We start from the raw sequence: 21,643 nt of genomic DNA, 5'->3' as shown, positions 1-21,643 counted from the left end.
CATTTCCTAAAAGAAAATAATTTACAGGTAGTTTATCTTGATTGGAAAAACTTATGTCACAAAAAACCATAATATGGTAAATTTAAAATCAATTTCTAGAGTATATAATTTATTCCGTATACTTTATTAAAACCTATAAAACTTTATAGAAAGAAAGTTTCAAATCATTTACTTTCATATATACCATTAACATTCTCTTTAAACTTTATTTCAGAACAGTAATTTCTTGATAGAAATTAATAAACTACAATTTCACTTCAATTCATATCAAGATTTTTTGAAAAAAGAAATAACAAAACAGTTACTTCAATGAAGAAAAGGAAACAGAAACGAGAAGTTGAGTTCCTAGCGGCAATGAGTTCTAAAATTGATATCGATTATTATAAAACTTTCTATAGAATAAATGAATATCTACTGTGTTTGATTGAATGTTGTCCACATCAAAATAAATTCATGCAACGAATTATTACCGTTTTTCATTGGTTTAGTATACTAAGTTTTCTTGTGGCACAGGTATTTTTATTCAAATTAATTTAAAGTATACATATTTTTTATATTATAGTTGTGTATTTTTTGCACATATATATATATATATATATATATATATATATATATATATATATACAATCAAGAGTCATTTATCAATTTTTGCAATAATAATGTATGTCACTATGTATAATAATTGTTTATGAAATTTTTTATCGGCATATACACATTTTTTTTAATATTATAGATAGAGGAGCTTTTAGTTAAAATGAAAAAAGATTGGTTTATTTGGAAATCCGAAAGAGAATTAAAAATTCTTCTTGAACACGAAGTTAAAGGAAGAATGTTCATCATTTTATTTTTGAGTAAGACTTATATAATAATAATTATTTCGATCTTCGCCACCCTCGGAATTTTATCTCAAACAAAATAATTAAAAATTATATAGTAAACATGTATATAATATTTATAAAAATTTTGTATGTTTCTTGCAGTTGTTATTTGTACATGTTGGTTTGAATTTCTTTTAGAACCACTATGTCCATTAATTATGGATATCATAATGCCGTTAAATCAGTCTCGTTCAAGAAAATTCAACTCAGTGGTAGAATATTTTGTAAATCAAAACGATAATTACTTTTGTATCACACTACATACTTGTCATACTAATACAGTAATAATTACAATTATTGTTAGTACAGATGCAGTATTTTTGGCTTTTCTCTATCATGCATGTGGTGTATTTGCAACATTAGGGTAACAAAAATTTTAAGACTGCTAGAAAATAATTATCAAGCATTTTCGTTTGGATATAAAATGACAGAAGAAATTATTAAATTCCATCCTTTTGGCATGTTTGAAACTCTTTCCAGGTCCTCCTGGAAATCGTTTTCTGTAGTGTGAGTGCCACCCCGATTTTACCTTTTCAACTATTGAATCCGAAAATTGTCCTGTCAACATATCTAAAATACAAAAGAGGGTTACCGCTATATTTATTATACGAATACAATAGAAATCGATAGTAATTTCCTATTTATTGTAATATTTTATTATTTTGTTATTATATACAATAAGACAGTTATTATGTAGAAAAGAATCAGAATTAAATAATTCCGATCTCATTCAATTTAATTAATTTATACTAGTAACAATGTATTTCAAAAGTCTTTTTTTCTTACATTCTTATTACACAAAAGATTCAATTAGAATTTCTTGTTACGACATCAAATTCATTGCAGTCTATTTCTATCATTTGAAGAAATCGGTTGTTAAGGATGAAAGTCATTAACATATATTTGGTTACGTTTATTTTTCTAAGAGGAATTCAAGATACCTCACCAACAAATGGTTACATCGATGGACTGCTGAAGCATTTAAAAGAAGAATCAAAAATACATCAAGTTATATTCATTGTTGACGATGTGCAAAATATTACGGACCCAATACTACAATCAACCATAACGAGTGTCAATTCGCACTTTCCATCTGTAATCTTTAGTTATAATGATTTGGAAACAATTTTACTCACAGATCCAAGGTTAGAGATGCCAAAGAATCTTTACAAAAACGCTGGTCCTTCACTGTTTGTTTACGAAATGTCAAAACTGGACTTTGATTTTCTTTTTTTTACGGATATTTATCAACTTAATGGACTTTATTATCGACGGGAAATTCAACATAAAATATTAATTCTAAATTCCGCATCCTCAAATTATACGATTATTGAAAGAATTTTATCTACTGCCTGGAGATTAAAGTATTTAGACTTTACCTTACTGACATACAGTAATGAACAACCGCATAAAATAATAAAATCAAGTTCCTTAATGTCACCATTTCTGAGTCATCTAAATCCTTTTTATCAAAATTATTCCCACGAATTGCTGTCAGCAAAAAGTGAATGGTTTCCAAATAAATTGCAGAATCTCCATGGATATAGATTAGAAGTAGACTGTAAATCTGTTAATGATTCATCTATAGATGAATACAGGAGTTCAATAAAATTACTAGACATTCTTGAAAAGAAAATGAATTTTAAATCAAATGTGACACAATTTATAGATATTGCAAGCAAGACATATTTTAAAGCAGACAATGATAAAAAAAAAGATATATTACTTAAAAATATTTTAAGCTTATCGGATTTGTCGTTAAATTTGGTAGACCTATTTCAATCGAATGATCTTAATTATTTTCGTCAGCAAATCGTAGTTCTTAATATTGTTAGAATAAATGTTGTTATTCCAAAAGGATTAAAATGTAACGAAGGCATTGAAGTTTCAGAACAATTTTGGCATATGATCCTAGCAACGATTTGTATGATTAGCGTAATGCGACTCGCAGTATTTTTATTAAAATTCAAGAAGAGAGCTTGGCAAACGTTAAGCATCTTTCAGATTGTAATCGGAATGGGAACATCCGAGGAACCACTTACTTTAACAGAAAGAACAATTTTCGGCTCACTGTTAATTACATGCATTGTCTATACAAGTTATTTTTACTCCGTCATTTTGGACGTCAGCTTAAAATCAACTCCCGAAATTTCAACTCTTGCAGAACTTATGAATACGAATATATCTGTAATTTATGTAATTGGAAATGGATTACCAAATCGTGATTTGTTTATAGGCGAAACGATACTATTTCACTTAGAACATATATAACAATAATTTAATTTTTACATTACATGTCACAATGCCTTCAAAAAATGAATTTAAAAATATTTTGATACAATTCTTTATGAGACTTCAATTTTAAGAAATTTTAATTATTCAATAAATTATTTATTTTTGCATTTAAATTATTGAATTATCTAATAAAAATCTATTTAAAAATTAATTTCAGTTAAAGTTTTACATAATAATTAAATATTAAAAGCATTATAGCATAAATTTTAAGAAATAATTAAATTTTAAAATGGTTTCAAATCAAATTCTTTAAAAATTTTGTATTTTTCATTCTTATAACTAACAATTCTGTAGAATTAATTATTTTAAAAAAGTTTAATTGAATTTTTTTCTGAAATTATTTGAAGTTTTTATTTTTTATTGAAGAATTTAATTGAAGAATTTCTGAATAATTTAAATTTCGTAAAATTGATTTGTAAACAAATGGATTTTAAAATTCTCCATAGAACTTTTTTCAAAAATTATTAAAAATAATATTTATGTGGGAAAATAATAATAAATTAAAATTTATTTAGAAGAGAAGTTACTGATGTTTTCAAATAATTTTAGAATTAAAGAAATTCGTAAATAAATGTAATGGAACATTTTTTTTTGGAGTATCTAATCATCTTTAGAGTGAATCAGAATATTCTTTAGGGTCAGGGAAGAAGTCAAAATTTTGTCAAGTAATTAAGTTTTTCATATTAAAAAAAAAGAAAATATTTTGCAAGATTTACATTTTTTAATTATCTATAAAATGTTTGTTACAAAATGCTAATTTTTTAGAAACAAAGGAAATAATGAATAATATTATAACATTAATAATTTTTTTAGATTAATAAAAATATTTTTGAATTATTTGATAAATAAAAATAATATTAATTATTTAATGATATAATAAAAAAATAAAGAAATGTAATATTATCTGCCAAGACATATAAAAAACAAAAGCATAAATTTTGTTAAAAAATCGTGATGATTTTATATTTTATTTCTATTTTCATATCAAAACGTATAAAAAACAAAAGAATAATCATGACTAACTTCAGGTGTGGACAGAATGAAAGAAAGAATAAGACGATTATTATAGTTAATTATTTTTCTTTTATAATTAATTCAAAATTGTAATGACAAGTAGAAATCATCAGAAATTTTTTTCACTATTTTTTCATTAAAAGACTGAAATTTTGTTAAATATTATGTTTTGTCAAATTGAAATTATTTTTGTTCTTTACTTCTAAAGAAAATTAGAAAATTGTTATAAACAACTGTGATTAAGAAATAGAAAATTTATTTATTTTGCATTATTTTTGTTTATGAATCACAATTTTTTTTAACAAAATTATTGTTTTGTTTTAGAAAAAGAAAGTTACTGTAACTTTATCAAAAATTATTTTCATCATTTTAATTCAATTATATTATTTTCTAGAATTTGAAATTATTTTTTTATGAAAATAATTGAATTCCTGTGAAATTTTTATTATTTATAAAAATAATTAAATGTTTGCATATACAATTTTATTAAATTTTTTTTTCAAATAATTGAATCAAGCAATAAATAAAAAGTAAAATAATTAAAAATAATTCTTTTATTAATAAATTTAAATAATTAAATGTTCCTAATAAAACTCTATTTTTAAAAAGTGAGTGAAAGAATTTAACTTTAAAAAGAACCATAAGCACAAATACATTACCTTAACATTTAGGATAATATTTATAGAAATAAATATTTCAGCGTTTGTCAGATTATCGTATTAAGCAACAAGGAGATGAATAAAAAAATAAGAGCAGTAAAATGAATAATTTAATATAGTTGTTTGATTAATGTAGAAAAAAAAGTATAATCGTAAGTGCGCAATTTCATTTCGTTGTTATTTAGATATTATATATATAAGTTACCTCGTAAGTTACGGTAAACTAATTTTTGTAAACAAAATATGTATAAGTTGTATTTTCCTACACTGTAAAAAATTTTTGGGGAAAATTCCCCAAAATCTTGGTGACGCAATTTTAACCAAAAAAGGTAAATTTCCACCAAGAAAACTTGGGGAATTTTTCCCAAGAAAACTAGAGGAATTTTCCCTTTAAAACCTTGTGGAATTTTCCCTTTAAAACCTTGGGGAATTTTCCCTTTATAATCTTGGGGAATTTTCCCCAAAAAACGTTAGGAATTTTCCCTTTGAAATCTTGGGGAATTTTCCCCAAGAAACTCGAGGAAATTTCCCTTTAAAATCTTGTGGAATTTTCCCTTTGCATCCTTGGGAACTGTTCCCTTTGAAATCTTGGGGAATCTTCCCTTTGCAACCTTGGAAAATTTTTCTTGTAAATTCTTAGAAAATTTCTCTTTTAAATTACTTATTATGGAATTTTTCTCTTCGAACGTTGGGATATTTTTACTGTAAAATAGTACAGAATTTTTCAGTAAATTTTATCCTTTCATATTTGGGAAGATTGGTTTGTAAGGTTGAATAAATCTTAAACAAATATTTTAAATACTGTTTATTATATTAGGTACTGTCAGTGAACGATAAGTACTTCAATTAAAAGTACTACATCTGAACTTTACAACATTAATAATTAATTTTTTGCTTTCGGATCGCAAATAGTCTTTATGTAATACGAAAGTTCTCCGTTTATATTGCCTTTAGGGGGTTGATTGTCCAACAACATACTGTAAAAATAAATTATTATTTACCTTTTACAATTGACATAAAAATACATAAAAATTAAATTGAACAATAATATATTTACCAAAAACTATGAATATATAGTAGTAATGAGGTTATGACTTTTCTAATTCAATATTATATTTCATATTTTTATTTATATATTTTTAAAATAAATTAAAAAATTTTTATTTTGATTAAAATATAAAAAATACCTAAACTACGTTATCTAACTAAAATATTAAAAATTAATTGAATTCTATAAGTCAATTGTTAAATTAACATTATATGGCAAAATATGAATAACTAACTAAATTTTTTGATAAAACCAAAAATAGTTTTAAAAAACTTTACAATACAATATGTTACACTTACAATATAATTATAATATATCTTTAAAAATTATTTACCTTTTTAATAATTTTTAAATAATCCTTAAATATCGTTCTAGAATATTATTAAATATTGTCGAATTGTCCACTTCACTATTATACATAATATAACCATCACTATATATTTAATAACTTTGAATATTTTTTTCACTCAAGGTTTTACTTTTACGAAGGCTGAAAAGCAACTAACATGTAAAATCATCTTGAAAGACTTTTCGAAGAAGACTTCTTGAGAATTTCTCAAACATTCTAGCTAAATAAATTTATAAGAAAAAAACGGGTCCTGCGAGAAACTCATAAAATACGTCCCCTTGCAACGAGAAACCCTTAGGTATTGTTGGTCATCCAAAGACAAACCAGATGTGCCAAATCTTTCAAAATGAGAAAATGCTTCAAAACATTTTATACTTTTGACTAAGAGCAAAAAAAATTTAAGGCCCCTCATAGTATATATCTTTTAATAAACCTAACTATTTATAGCAATACTTTTTATAAGTGAAAAATAGTTTATAATTGTTTGTTAAACATGTTTTATTAAAAAATTTTTTACTAAAGTATTAATTGTATTTTTAAGATAAAATTTTTACTATAAGTAGAACAAAAAATTTATGTAGTTCATAGTGAAAGTATTTTTTATTATATAATTATTAAATTATTAAAATTATAATAATTGTAAAAGTTTAATTAATTTCATTTCTTTTAAATGCTTTTTCTAGTAAAAATTGTTATTTAAATTATAAATTAGACAAAGCTCATTTGTTTAAAACATTAATTTAATGAAGTATTATAAAAAAGCATTTCACTGTAATATAAATATTAATTTTTTAGCCCCTAAATCATACATTTTGTAAAAATGTTAATAATTTTGTACATGCAATTTAGTAAAAATTAACCCATTTTATAAAATTTTAAAAAGTTTTTCAACTTTGTGGAAATTTTCATTAAATTTGGGAAAATTCCACAAAGCTTTCATAAAATGACATTTTCTTACTAATATGTGGAAAATTCCCTAAAATTATATACAAATTTCCCTATAATATTGTTGAAATTTTCACTATTATGTGGAAAATTGCACAAAATTGTAGTGAAAAATTTTTTCCCCTTCGCTTTGTAGAAAATTCCCTAATATTTTATCACTTTTCCCCAAGTTTGTACAAAATTTCACTAATTTGTGGAAAATTCCCCAAAATCGTAGTGGAAATACTTTTCCCCGTGAATTTGTGGAATATTCCACAAGGAACCTCAGGGAAAAATCCCCAAATTTTTTACAGTGTACCAAATAAACACATTAACCCTCATGTGCTTGAGGTGAATCGTTTGAACTCAAAGAAAAGAATTATTCATTACCATTCACTTAGGAAAATGTTATAAAATTGTCATTAAATTCGATGTGCCTGCATATAAAACATTTTTAACTCAGTAACGTAAGTTCGAAACAATTCATTAAATTTTTATAAAAACACTTATTTTATTCAGATGCAGGTGACATATTTTTAAGTTAGTTCTTCTTTATTTGCCAGAATGGAATGAATGTTTCAAAGCTCATGACTTTAGAATAAATGTGATTTTGACCCTCTTTTATTATATAGTCAGTAAGATAATTATATAAAGAAAGTTTTTAAATTCTAACGCAGATTGATATATTCTTTCTTTAAATGCTAACTGAAGATTTGTAAACCAAATTTTTTGAAATTAAAAATGGAATTTTTTGAACAAAAGTATTATACAATTTCTAAAAGTATATTAAAATTATCAGGAGTTTGGCCATTTCAACCATTATGGTTAAAATATGTTTTAGCAACTTTTATCGTTTGTGCTTATGTCAGTCTCCTTATTCCTCAGGTATATATAATTATTAACAGAAGTCAATGTTTTATTAATAAAATAAAATATTTATTAACTATAATTCTTCTTATTCCAAAAATAACGCCCAAGTGTCCGCAAAACATTTAATTTAATCTCAAAGTAAGATTTAAATCATTTTAGTGATCATAACTTTGGAAAAATTTGTCCTAATTATAAAGGCCTCTCTAGTCTCTTTAAAGGGGTCATATACAGTCATGAGGTCAAAACAAAACCTGCGCCTCAGTTAATCTTGAAATGGGTCCTTATGGGGTTAATATCCTAGTAAAATATTAAATAATAAGAATTTCGTTTATAGTTAAATTGTTACATCAAGCTCTGGGATGAGGGAGTAGATAAAATTATGGTACGCACATTACCTCTCTTGACTACTCTCGTATATGGAACGAAATTTATGACATGTTTTCTCAATGCTGAGAAGGTAATCACAAATATAATATTATGATCAATAATAGAGTGTAAAAATAAAAAATTAGTGTAAAACTGAGACACACACTGCAAAAACAGGTGTCTCATCAAAATCGGAGGAGGTTCGAACAAGAAGACTTTCACTGTTGAAATTATCAAAGCAGTTGGAAGCATGGGTAAGGTGCAATGAATAGATCGAAGAGTCGCGCTTGATGAAAGTCGAAAAATTAATTAAAACTCGATATGTTAGTCCGTAATTCTGTTAGTCATACTCAAATAGAAACTCTTTCATCTTTGATTACTGTTAATAATAGTTGAGAGTGCTACAAGTTAAGAACATCTTCGGACAGTTAATGATATAGTAATTATTTATTATTATACACTACTAGGGGGGTCGATTCTGTAACTTTTCCACTTCCCACCATCCACTCTCACTAACCTACCTTCCACTCTCACTTTCTACCTTCCACTTTCCACTCTCACTTCCCACCTTCCACTTTCCACTCTCACCTTCCACTTTCCTACCATTAAGAGTGGAAAGTGAGAATTGGAAGTGGGAGTGGAAGGTAGGAAGTGGGAAATTCAGGTCTCGGATATTATAACATTTTCGACTACATATTTTCAAGAAATGCGACTTCTTTCGACTGATTTTCAAAAATTACGACTTTTTCGACTTTTTTTTCCAAATATAGAAATAATTTTTAGTATAAAATGAAATTTATTTCGATTTTTATATACAGTGTGAAAAATAACTACTATATAGACAAATCTTCCAAAAATGTTTTTTAATAATTTCTCGAATTAAATTTTCGAAATTTACAATTGAAAAGAGTGTCAATAAATATTGGAAATATTGTCAAAATTTAATTAAAAATAATTGATTTTTTCAAAGTGTTTGATAAAAATTTTTGAAAATCAACTTTTGAAGAATTTTAATTGCAAATTTTGAAAATAATTGAAATTGAATTCCTCGGAAGAATTTAATTTAAAAAAAAAAAATTTTATTAATATTATTTCAAATAAATTCAATTATTTTCTAAAATCTTAATGAATCCTTCGAAACAATTCAATTATTTTTATAAATTAGTAAAATTCTTTGCAGGAATTCAATTATATTTTCAAAATATCTTTAATTGAATTTCTCGGAAGAATTCAAATATATATTTTCAAATATTTCTATAAAATTGAATTATTTCCTAAAATTTTAATAATTTCTTCGAAACAATTCAACTATTTTTATAAATAAAATATACTAAATAAATTTTCAAAATTTACAATAAAAAAAAAATTTCAATAATTCAAATTTTGTAAAATTTAATTTAAAATAATTGATTTTTTTAAAAGTGTTTTTGTAATGTATTAAAATTATGAATAATAATTTAATTAATTAACAATAAAATTAAAGGTAAAATATTACACAAGAAAACTTGTAACCTTTAAAGTTTGGTAGTGGATCCCCTCCTTCCTACTTATTGTTCAAGTATAGTGAGGTGAGAATCTCTACTGTTTGGAAATAGTGGATTTTAGGGTTTTGGAATTGTTATGTAGATGCTAATAAAGTTAAACAAATTTACAAAATAATGAGAATATATTATAACTTCTAAACACTAATACAATTATCTAAATTTCCCTTATTTACTTTATCTTAAAGATTACAATCTTTATCTTCTTTTAAGTATGTGATTCTACATAATATCTATTTTCTGATGCGTAATGTGTTTATGTGCATATATTGTGTTTTAGTGTGTAAAACAACTCAGCTCACCTTTGTCATATATATTTATATATTTTCCTTTAGTTTTATTTCTTTTAGTTAATATCCTTTGTTTTTTTAACGCGCTTGCACTTTAATTAATATTTCACTTTTCATTTCATACTTTTGTCACTTTATTTTATAACCATTTATTTATTCACTTATTTTATTACTTCATCTTTATCTTGTGGTATATTATTCAGACCTTCAATTTAATTAAACAAACAAGGGCTTCGTACAATAAATAGCCCTAACTCTCCGTCTTGGTCACGCCGAGACACACGGGCAAATGCCCAGATTTCCTTGTGTCAATCGATTTTATTAATCGACATTACAGTGTTGAAATCATACTTTAGTTTATTGCACCTGCTCGTTGCCAGGCGCTTTTCTGCAAACTTGCAGTTTTAGGCAGTGGTGTGATCATGGTTCATTAACCTAGAAACACCACTCCTTAAGTTTCACAATACATTGGTATCTGAAGCCTCATTCTTTTAATTAAAGTTAAATTCTTAATCTTTTTCAATGTAAATTTATAAAAATGTGAAATATAATTAACTACTGCAATAATTGAGAGATATTATATTTTATTAATATTTAAACTCTTTTTAAACGAGATTATAACGAAAAGATGAACTAAGTATGTTTCGTTATTGTGTTTAACATGGATATTTGTATTTGTGTTAATATTTTCTTATAAACATTATATTTATATTTTGTTATCACGAAGGGATAAATTGTGACGAAGTCGGTTCGTCACAAATGCCCCCCTTTTAATAGGCTGACGTCCCTTGTCAGCTGCGGGAAAGCAATATCGAAGATCCTCTTTTGAAATTTATAGAATAGATATTACTCTTTCGAGTTTTACAAAAATCGTGTCCTTGTTTTTTTTATAAAAGTTCATCTTGGAGAAAAGTTAAGTTAAACTTCTATGGAAAGTAAGCTAACAAAATTAAATACATTTTCATTTAAAAAAAAAGGATTCCTTTAAAAAAAGGATTTTACATAAAGTATGTCTAAGTCGTTGTTTGAAGTGTTTTTTAGCTAAAATGTTTTTGTTCAACCGTTCGTAAAGATATTTATGTAGGTAATATTAACGTAACGATGACTACATAAATTGTATTGCGTGTGATTGTTACAATTAAAGAAAATTCTTTGCTTTATTTTCGAAAAGAGAAGAAAAAAAAATGTGACGACAATTCTGTTGTCATGCCCCCATTCTAATTAGGCTGACGTCCCTTGGCAGCCATTTCTAAATGCTTTTGTTCTTTTCTTTTCTTTACAATTTTTGTAATATCTTTTCGCGTTTTAAAGATTTATATCAATAGGGGTAATTTAATGTCTTGAGTTATAGTATAGTTTCAAGTTTAGTTTACATTAGAAGCAAAAAACTAGTTTTTTGTAGATTTACATATTAAGTTTGTATTGAGTACGATTTATTTTATTGTTAATATAAAAATTATGTTTTTAATATTTTCGTTGGTTGGCATATAGTTTTTGCATTTAATAAAACGAATTTTTAAGTATTTTATGGTCTAGTGTGGTAAAAAAAATGCTTTATTTTTTAATTAAACGTATCTTTTAAATAAATCATTAAAAAAAAAAAAAGAATTTTAACTTTTTACATTTTAATTGCATTTTTACCAACCTAGATATTCGTTTCCGTTAAGATATGTCATTTTTCTGAATTTTCTTTTATATTGTTTTTTTTTAAATGGAGTGACAAAGTTTATAGTTTAAAAATTTTAATTTATCCTTTCTAATGTATTTTATAAATCATGAAGTCTATATTATATATTTTTTTAGTATACAATTTTTTTTTTAATTTTGATATTAATTTCAAACGAAGAATACATAAAATATTTTTTTACTTTAAATAATACGAAAATACATAATTCTATAGTATAGAAATTTGAATTCATAACAAATTATTTTTGGAAGAGATTTATAATCATAAATTTTTTTTTTTAAACGATGATAACGAATTTATTTTTATCATTTCAATTTTAGTTTTTTTTTATAATGCTTTTATAAAATAGTTTTACATAGGTTGCAGGATATTTTTATTACATCATAAAAAGATAAAAACTTCGTTTTCGTAAAAAAAATACTTTCATTGATTAGAATATTATGAATTTTCATATTTTCCCTGAAAACTTCTGTTTAAATTAATTTTTTGAATAATAATAAAGTATTTTTTTTTACATTTGTATCGTTAAATTATTATAATTTATAGTAGCGAGAATAGATTTTGATTTTACAAAATTGTTTTCTGAACTACAAAATTTTTATCATCAAGATAAATAGTTTTAGTCATTAATTAGAAAAAGTTGACAAATGCAAACAGACTTTGTGAAATTTTTATAGTTCGTTTAAAAGACGTAAAAAATTTAAAGAAAGAATGTTTAAATATTATAATATAACACTGTTTCTTTATTAGATTTTTTATAGAAAAAAATGTAAGATTTTGATTCTTTTTATTTCATTATTAAAAAAATCTGGTCAAATAGTTTTAAGAATAAAAATTTTTCAAATTGTTTCTTATATTTTTTTCCTTTTTTTAATTTTATTTTGAGCAATTAAATGTAGTGTTTTGTATTAAAAATTTTCATTCTTTAAAAATTTCTTTGTAAGTTTATTTTAGAAATAGTGTGAATTGAATAAAGTATCTTTTTTTTAATATGAGTATAAGTCTTTTTTTAAGTTCTATTTTTTTTTTAGGCAGAGAAAATGTAAAGCATGACGTTTCTTTCTAGATTTTCTCTTACAAGAATGCTGTTTTTTTAAAAAAAAGTTAACTGTATTTTCAGTTAGAAATCAATGTTCAAAATTTTTTGGAATTTGCCTTTATATTTCGTTTGAATTGATTTACGTTTTTTTATAGTTTTTTTTTAATCAAAAAACCGTAAAATTAGATTTACGTTTTCTAAGATCAATAGTTCATTTTGATTTTATCTTTCAAGAGTATTTTCATATTAATGTTTCTAATTTAATAGTGTTAAGATTGTTAATTTATATTTGTGTTAGTGGTGTTACAACGGTTTCATAAATGCTCGAACTTTAAAGCATTCCCTTTAATATTATTTAGTGCGTCATATCTTTTTAAGGAGTTATAAAAAAAAAAAAGACGCAGATTCTAGAAGTATTTAAAGCGTATTTTAATCTGAAATTCAATATAATTTGACAAGAGCATCAATGAAACGTAATTTTTAAGTATTTCAACGAATAATATTCTTAATTTCATAATATTGTTATTAATGAAATACTTTTTGTTTTTAAATGTAGTTAATTTGGTTAATATAATAATAAAATTATACACAATTCTAGTATTATAAAAAAATAAAAATGTTAGAACATACAAGATTTCATTTTTGAAATTTGTTTAATAAATTTTTTTTTTAGTTTGATATTTTAATGGTTTTTTTCATGATGATAATTTTAAATTATTATTATAGCGTATTCCATTAGTTTAAGTTAATTATTTATATTAAAAGCATTTCCTAGGTTTATGTTTTTTGTGTTAGTTTTTGTATTTTCATTAACTGTATTATGAATAACTTATTTTTTTTACTAAATTAGTAAGCGAAATTATTTTAATAGAGTTGTTTGTCTTTATTTAACATTTTATTTTTACTGTTAAAAATATTTTAACTTTTTTTTTGCTCTACGCGAGAATAAAATAGTATATATAATAAAATAAAATACAATAAAAAAATAAATGTCAAACCCAATTAATTTATATATTTATATTACAATTAGTGTATGAGGTTTGTAAGGAATAAGTAAGTTTAAGATTTTACCCAAGAAAATTGTTAAATATGTTTCATGCTTAAACTACCGTGTGGTTGGCAGAATTTTCGTAGTAGACAATTTTTGCTGAGTTGTGGTGTTTAATAACATGACCTTCTTCTTTATTTCTGTGTTTATAGTGTCTGCTTTTATTTTTAAGTTATGTATATTTGTTTTATTTCTTATTTTTCTCTTTCTTATTCGTTTTGAGTAAAATTTTATGGCAAAAATGTTTTTGACGTTCTTCTTCTTCAATTGTTCTTCCACTTCTTTCTTGATCCGGTTTTGTCTCGTTTAGTTCTTGACTAATTTCAGATTTTGAAATATTATTTTCTTGCTGTGAAATTTCGTCATCATGACAACTATAATTCTTCAATTCACTCATTTCTTCTGATTCGCTTTTATTGTTGCTTCTTTCCGAATTTTTCTTTTGTAAAGATTTCTTTTTATTCTCTTTCTCTCCTTCGAACACCTTGCTGTCACAAACATGAGTTTGATTTTTCGCTAATGACAAATCGAATCTTCTAGTTGAGTCCACCATTTTCTTATTTGAAAATTCTTCATTGAGGCTGATATTTTCTTCGTTGTCCAAAGTATCTATAATAGGATTCATATACACTGATGTTTGTTCTTCCTCTAGAGACTTTTCTTCATTTTGAATAGCTTTCTTGTTGCTTGATTCTTCTTTTTCTGTTGCGAGCTGTGGATAATTGGCGAAAGATGAAACACCATATTTTAGTTGTTTTTCGTCCTCTAAAAGAGTTTGGTTTGTGGTCGAATCCTTGAAACGAATTTGTGGTATTATAAAATCATAATATCATATGCTTTATTAAATTTTGGTCTGTTTTCTTTTAAATAATTTATGTCGCAACAATCATTATTAAAAGATCGATCCTCACCAATCATATAAGATTCTTCGTAATCAATATATCTATTTTCTCTATGTTGCTCTCTTCTGTAACCATCCTGTATGTTGTTGTATCTTCTGTAGCCGTTTCGAAATCTGTTTACATGTTTCTCATTACCAAATCTGTGTTGTGAATTTCTGTAATCGACATTATACTCGTCAAAATTGTGATCATAGTTATAACAATTTGCTCTTCCATAATCATGCGAATCTATGTTCCTTTTCTGTCCATTTTCTCTGAAACTCTTGTCCCTATTTTGATTTTTAAATTTATTGTAGTCTCTATTTTTTTCTATATTGTTGTCTCTGTCGTCGGTTCCATTCTTGTTGTTGGTTCCCATATTCTCGAGTCCTGTTAACGTGTTGATAATCCTTTATTTCAACATCAAATCCCATCGACTTCCATCTTTCTATGTGGCCTCCTAGTAACAGTTCCTCATACAATGTGGACATTTTGCTTCAATACATAATTCGAACATAAACAATGAATAAAAAATGACTTATTTTAACTTTTCGCAATATAGAACATTTTTTGTGATTTAAAATCTTTAATGAAATTCCTAAGTTTTACAAATTTTAATTCAACTTTTGCATTGATTTGAAATTACTAATTTTGTATATTTTTTGGTTATTAATTTCGTTTAAATATTTTTCTCATTTGTCAGGTATGAATTTTATTGAGAAAAAAATAACTTTAAAAAATTATATATTTATTTAATTTATATAAAAGTAAATGAGTTTTTTTTGTCTACACAAGCATTTCTTTCGATGTTTACTTCCTACTGACCTAGTCACCTGAGGTGTAATCTGACACAGTGTCGCGTAACCAAGTTCGTATACCCATCGAATCTTATACACTGTCTCTCTATATTTTATTTATATTACATATTTTTCATGACCCATAAATATAAATCAAAATAATTTTGTATCAATTTTTCATTAATTATTAATTTCTAACGATATTTATCTAGTATTCTTTTATTTTATCTTCATTGATGTTCTTAGTCACTTTTTTATTTCCTTTCAGCTCCAAACCTAGTCTTGCTCCTCCGATTTCTGTTCCTTTTATTAATTCTGTTGCATTAGTTTTTCGTCTTTAGTTTATATTGCTTATGTTGAAATAGTAATTTTCTTGTTATAAAATTTAATCGCCATTTTCTTTTTATTAGACCCTTAATTTTCGATTTCTTTTCATTTAAAACATATAAAGCTGTGTAGTATATTTTTTAATAAATTGATTTATTTAACCGAATAAGGAAATTTTTTTTTAAATTGTTATTTTGCGCGATTACATTTTTTTGGAATTTTAAACCCCTCACTTGCCCAAGTGGCTACACACTTTCGGCAAGGTTATTCGGGGGAGGGGCGCGATTTATTAAAGAAATCACACTTGTCGATACAAGTGTAATTACTGGTCCCCTACAGTCCGACGTTAGCGAACTGCTTTAGCTACTACCCACACTTTCTCTAAGCATATGTTTTTTTTAATATATTTCATTTGTCTGAAAAAAGTTTAAAATGTATTAATAGTCACAATATAATTTTCATTCATATAAATTGCATCAAAGCAAAATTTCTCAAGTAAAAAAAATGTTGTGTAAGTGTAACTTCTGTTTTTTTTTGTACCTACAACTTTTAAAAATCCAAAATCCACTATTGCAAAAGTAAAGGAGAGTAATCCCACCTCACTACTTGAACAATAAGTAGGAAGGAGGGGATCCACTACCAAACTTTAAAGGTTACAAGTTTTCTTGTGTAATATTTTACCTTTAATTTTATTGTTAATTAATTAAATTATTATTCATAATTTTAATACATTACAGTTTTGATAAAAATTTTTGAAAATAAACTTTCAAAGAATTTTAATTGTAAATTTTGAAAATAATTGATTTCTCAAAAATTTTAATAAAAAATTTTCAAGTGTAAATTTAAAAATGGTAATTAATATGAAAATTACCTACAAAAAAATTATATTAAAATATTTTTGAAAAAAATAATTCTTAGAATTTTTGCATTCTAATGTTTTTTTAAAATTCAATTATTTTCAATATTTTCAAGTACAAATTTCCAAAAATTCAAATACATACAAAAAATAATAACATTACAATTTTTTACAATTTAACATTTTAACAACATATGACTTTTTTTAGATTTATTAAAATTTTGGAGAAATTGCGTTTATATTAATAAAATTAATAATTAAAATTCTTTAAAAATTCAGTTAGTTTTTTAATAGAATTTATCAAATTTCAATTGTTTGGAAATTTTTCAATTCTATATATAACTGAAAAACTATTATCTTTCATAAATTATTTTAAAAATATTTTTGAAAAATTAATTTTAAAAATTTCTTTATTACAATTTTTTGAAAATTAATTAATAACTCAAAAAACATGGACAGTTAGAATCATTATAAAGAACTGAATTTTTGTATTTAAATAATAAATCTGTTTATATATTGTGGCCTTAAGGTCACAATATAAACAGATTTATATGACAAAAATTAAGGCCCTAAAAACATTCTAAGTTGTATTTAAATAATTGAATTTTCTAAGAATTTTCGGAAAATTATTAAAAATAATTGATTTCGAGAAGAAGTTTGATTAAAAATTGTAGAAAATAATTGAATTTTTAAGGGAATTAAAGTTGTAATTTTTAGAAGTTATTAAATTTCAGAAGGTTTTAAATAGAAATTTTTTTAATTTTATTCCCGTATAAAAACAAACAAGAAGTATTTAAATATTTATTTGACGAAATTATTCAAGTTTTAAATAATTAAATTTAGAAATCAGTGAAAGATCAGAAGAATAAAAAATAAAATTTTTGTGACGACACTGAATTATATAAACGACTTTTTCGACTTTTTTTCTATTTTAAATCGACGAAAGCCATTTTTTTGCACTTGGAAATTAGAAATAGAAAGTTGAAGGTCGAAAGTGAGAGTGGAAAGTGGGAAGAGAGAGTGCATAGGGGGAGGTAGGAGTGGGAAGTGAGAGTGGAAAGTGGGACGTGAGAGTGAAAAGTGGAAGGTGGGAAGTAAAAGTATGGATGGTGGGAAGTGAAAAAGTTACAGAATCGACCCCCTGTAGAAATAAATATAATATATCATTCAAATATAGATAAAAAGTATACTAATGAATATGAAAAGTCATTCTGACTTATTGTCAACTGAAAACGAATTTAACGAATTTCTTAAATACTGCCAACGAGGAAGAGAATGTACCAAAATTTATGTAGGTATGTACAATGTGTGTATTAATCAAACTTATTTTTTAATCTATTATTTATTTAATTAACTATTATATTAAGTGATTCTTTGAATTATCAATGTATTAAATTTGCAGGTTACGTATTTTTTACCACGTGCTTGTATGTATTTATGCCACTAGTACCATGCTTACTTGACCAAATACACCCTCTTAATGAAACTCGTGAAAGAGTTTTTATTTATGAACTTGATTATGGATTTGATAATAATGAAGATTACTTTTATATTATACAACTTCACATATACATAACCGCATATGTGAAAATTTCTTCTGGATTTAATTTTGATGTATTATTCTTTTTATTTACTCAACATGCTTGTGGTTATTTTGCTGCCTTGGGGTAAATTTTTTCATAAACATCTTTACTGTATTTTTGCTCGAAAGGTTTAGCTAAAAAATTAAATTACAATCTATATTTCATTTACTAAAACTGTTACCTATAACTTTCTGTTAGGTTCTGTCTTTCAGATTATTTATTATATATTGTCTTCCCTATTAGGTTCTGTGTACTAATTTTTATAACCTTAGTAGATAAACAGTTTATATGCAATTGTCTGTACATGTTTGTGAATATTAATAATTTTATTTTTCTGTAGTCAGAAACTAGAGAATTTAGACAAGAAAATACCTAAAGAAAAGCATAGTATTGAAAAAGAATATGATATAGTACATCAAGAAATTTCAACATGTGTGCAAAGACACTGCACTGGTTTAGAGTAAGTGCGCAGGGTTATTCTACTTTAAAGATTTCGAGATTGTAACCTAGTTTTCAAATTTTATTAATTCTTTTCATTTTTTATACCAGATTCCTCTCTGTAATTGAATCTCTGTTTGCAATTTCCTTTTTAATCCAAATACTAATCACTGTTGTCATCATAAGTCTTATTGGAATACTGGTAAAGATGTTTTTTCAATACTCTATCAATGATGGAAATTAATCCAAATATGATAATGAATTGACAATGTAATATGAATTCTTTACAGGTTATAATGAACTTAGATAAACCACACGAGGCTGTCAGATTTGTACTATTTGTTGTTGCTCATTCGTTTAGTTTATTTTATGTTAGTTTATCATCGCAACGACTAACGGATAAAATTAGTTTACTTTTTAAAAATGTGTAAGTAAATAAATTAATAAAATAAACTCAAAAAAGACCAGATGAATAACTAAAAACTATTTATCAACTATTTATCATTTTGAAGATATTTCTGTCGATGGTATGAACTTCCAATAAAATCAAGAAAAATGATACTTCAAATATTGACGAAAACAAAATACACGTACAAAATTACCGCTCTTCAAATTTATTCTATTGAAATAGAAAGCTTTTCTGTGGTAAGTTAATTTAAGTTTTATTTTTCATTTTATATAAATAATGATGTTTTTTTTTTATTTTTTTAATTTAAAAAAGAAATTTTTTTTTTAATTTTTTATTTTATTTGAGACATTATATATAAAATTTTGTCATGAAGTTTGGGATACTTTTTAAATTAGATAAAATTTTATCTTTCGAAAAAATACGCATACTATGAAAATCCATTGAAAACCTACAGGATTAGAAGCATTTGTAAATAAAACTTTTTGATTTACTATTATTCCGAGTTAAATTGGAAATAATAGAAACAAAAGATGTTTTTTTACGGTTTCGACAGATCGGCTGCCCCCTTCAGCAACTACAATTTATTAAACAATAAAAATTAGCAAAATACATATTTAAATAATACTTTTAACAGATCAATTACCTGATTTGCTACCAAGATTCATAAAATTAGGTAGACGTTAATTTTTCCTGTTAATATTAACATAATAGGGTGGGGATAAGTTAGCATTTAAGTTTAAGTGTAAACTACAAAGGAGAATGTGGATTTATAGATAGGATCCAAAGAAAAAAATTTGTCATAAGCACCACACAAAATATTACAGAACATTTCAACGACGTCATACACATTGTTTGTATTTAGTTCTTGTTTCCAATTTATTGAGTTGAAGTAAGTGAATATATATTTTAAAAACTAAATCTCAGTATTTAAATGCTGTCCTTTCGGTTTAACGGAATTTTGAAAAGTCGTGCGTGGTCGTGTCATTTCTATCAAATATTTTTAGTTCGTGGTAAATTTAAAATATATTTTCAAACTTTTTAACAAAATTTTTTACATTCTGGGATTGAAGAGAGAAATAATTTTACTTTTACAGATGATTCGCGCGTCAATGTCTTATTTCACAATGCTTTCATCGATGAGATAAAATCTTAATTATAATCTATATTAAAATACAACTAAGATGTGGTAAGTACGACTATACCAGATACACGTAAAATTATACAATCTTTAAAAATTAATAACTTATTTTAATCACAGATAAAAATTTTTGGAGCAAGAGAAACAGTTTCTTACACATCACACTATTTGATTTTGTATTATTATTTTTAAATTTTATATTAGAATTATTATTTCGTAATTAGACAAATAAATTGTATTCATAATGTATTTTACAAAAACTGTAATATTAAACACTTATATAATGATCCTTCTATCAGAAATTGTAAACTCTTAAGTCTTCTTATTCCATGATTGTTAATAAATTTTTAAAGTTGCTCTGAAATATAAATATGTTTAATTTAAAAATTATCATGGTCTGATAAAAATTTTCTCTCTTAAATTATCTCTATACTTTAAAAAATTCAATTATTCAATGACCAGTAGATTTGAAAGTAAAAAATTTATTCGAAATGTAGTATTCTTTTCAAGACGCATGAAATAAAAGATTAAATTTTTGAATTTTATTTTTTCAAACTCACATTTTAATATTATTTTCTATGAAAATAATCTCATTTACTGATATACTGGCAAGAACGATCTCAACGTTTAATTAAGAAAAAATTCTCGGAAAGAAAATAATTTATAGAAGATTATTATGATTGGAAAAACTTATGTCGCAAAAAAACTATAATATGGTGAATTTAAAGTCAATTTCTAGATTTCTTGGAATATATAATTTATTCCGTAAACTTTATTAAAACCTATAAAACTTTATAGAAAGAAAGTTTCAAATCATTTACTTTCATATATACCATTTACATTTTCTAAAGTTTAATTCAGAACAGTAATTTCTTAATCAAAATTTATAAACCACAAATTCAGTTCAATTTATAGTAAGATTTTTGTTAAGAAAATAAGATAGTTATTTCAATGAAGTAAGGGAAACTTAAGTTTCTCACGGCGATGAGTTCTAAAATTGATATCGATTATTATAAAACTTTCTATAGAATAAATGAATATCTACTGTGTTTGATTGGATGTTGTCCACATCAAAATAAATTCATGCAACGAACTATTACCGTTTTTCATTGGTTTAGTATTCTAAGCTTTCTTGTGGCACAGGTATTTTTTCTTAATATTAATTTAAGAATATATTTTTTTAAAAATATAGTTGCGTATTTTTTG

The 21,643-nt window shown here is 24.5% G+C and overlaps 1 protein-coding gene across 3 annotated transcripts; it reads left to right on the top strand.

Moving 5' to 3' along the window:
- The first annotated feature begins 7,311 nt into the window (after window positions 1-7,311).
- Window positions 7,312-20,762, top strand: LOC122503463 (odorant receptor 13a-like). 3 transcript variants are annotated; one of them, XM_043614021.1, is made up of 10 exons: window positions 7,312-7,634; window positions 8,372-8,494; window positions 18,047-18,164; window positions 18,272-18,536; window positions 18,793-18,912; window positions 19,002-19,092; window positions 19,181-19,317; window positions 19,403-19,535; window positions 20,394-20,485; window positions 20,558-20,762. In XM_043614021.1, the coding sequence occupies exons 2-9, from the start codon at window positions 8,417-8,419 to the stop codon at window positions 20,442-20,444; spliced, it is 993 nt and encodes a 330-aa protein (XP_043469956.1). In that variant the 5' UTR covers window positions 7,312-7,634; window positions 8,372-8,416; the 3' UTR covers window positions 20,445-20,485; window positions 20,558-20,762. The 3 variants fall into 3 exon arrangements, with proteins under 3 accessions (XP_043469956.1, XP_043469955.1, XP_043469957.1); XM_043614020.1 differs by lacking the exon at window positions 7,312-7,634 and adding an exon at window positions 7,873-8,052; XM_043614022.1 differs by lacking the exon at window positions 7,312-7,634 and having other exon boundaries at window positions 8,450-8,494; window positions 18,047-18,160.
- Window positions 20,763-21,643: the final 881 nt, after the last annotated feature.

The sequence above is a fragment of the Leptopilina heterotoma genome, unplaced genomic scaffold (assembly GCF_015476425.1).
Source record: "Leptopilina heterotoma isolate Lh14 unplaced genomic scaffold, ASM1547642v1 Lhet_263, whole genome shotgun sequence".
Classification (NCBI taxonomy): Eukaryota; Metazoa; Arthropoda; class Insecta; order Hymenoptera; family Figitidae; genus Leptopilina; species Leptopilina heterotoma.
Note: the sequence above shows the minus strand (reverse complement) of the source record. Positions and strands in the feature narration are given on the sequence as shown.

Excerpts from the sequence above, each read along its gene's own strand:
- LOC122503463 (XM_043614020.1), top strand. The coding sequence starts at position 7,909 with ATGGAATTTTTTGAACAAAAGTATTATACAATTTCTAAAAGTATATTA. Across the intron at positions 8,053-8,371 it reads TCAGTCTCCTTATTCCTCAG|TTAAATTGTTACATCAAGCT; the intron begins GTATATATAATT and ends TTTCGTTTATAG. Across the intron at positions 19,318-19,402 it reads AGTTTACTTTTTAAAAATGT|ATATTTCTGTCGATGGTATG; the intron begins GTAAGTAAATAA and ends ATCATTTTGAAG.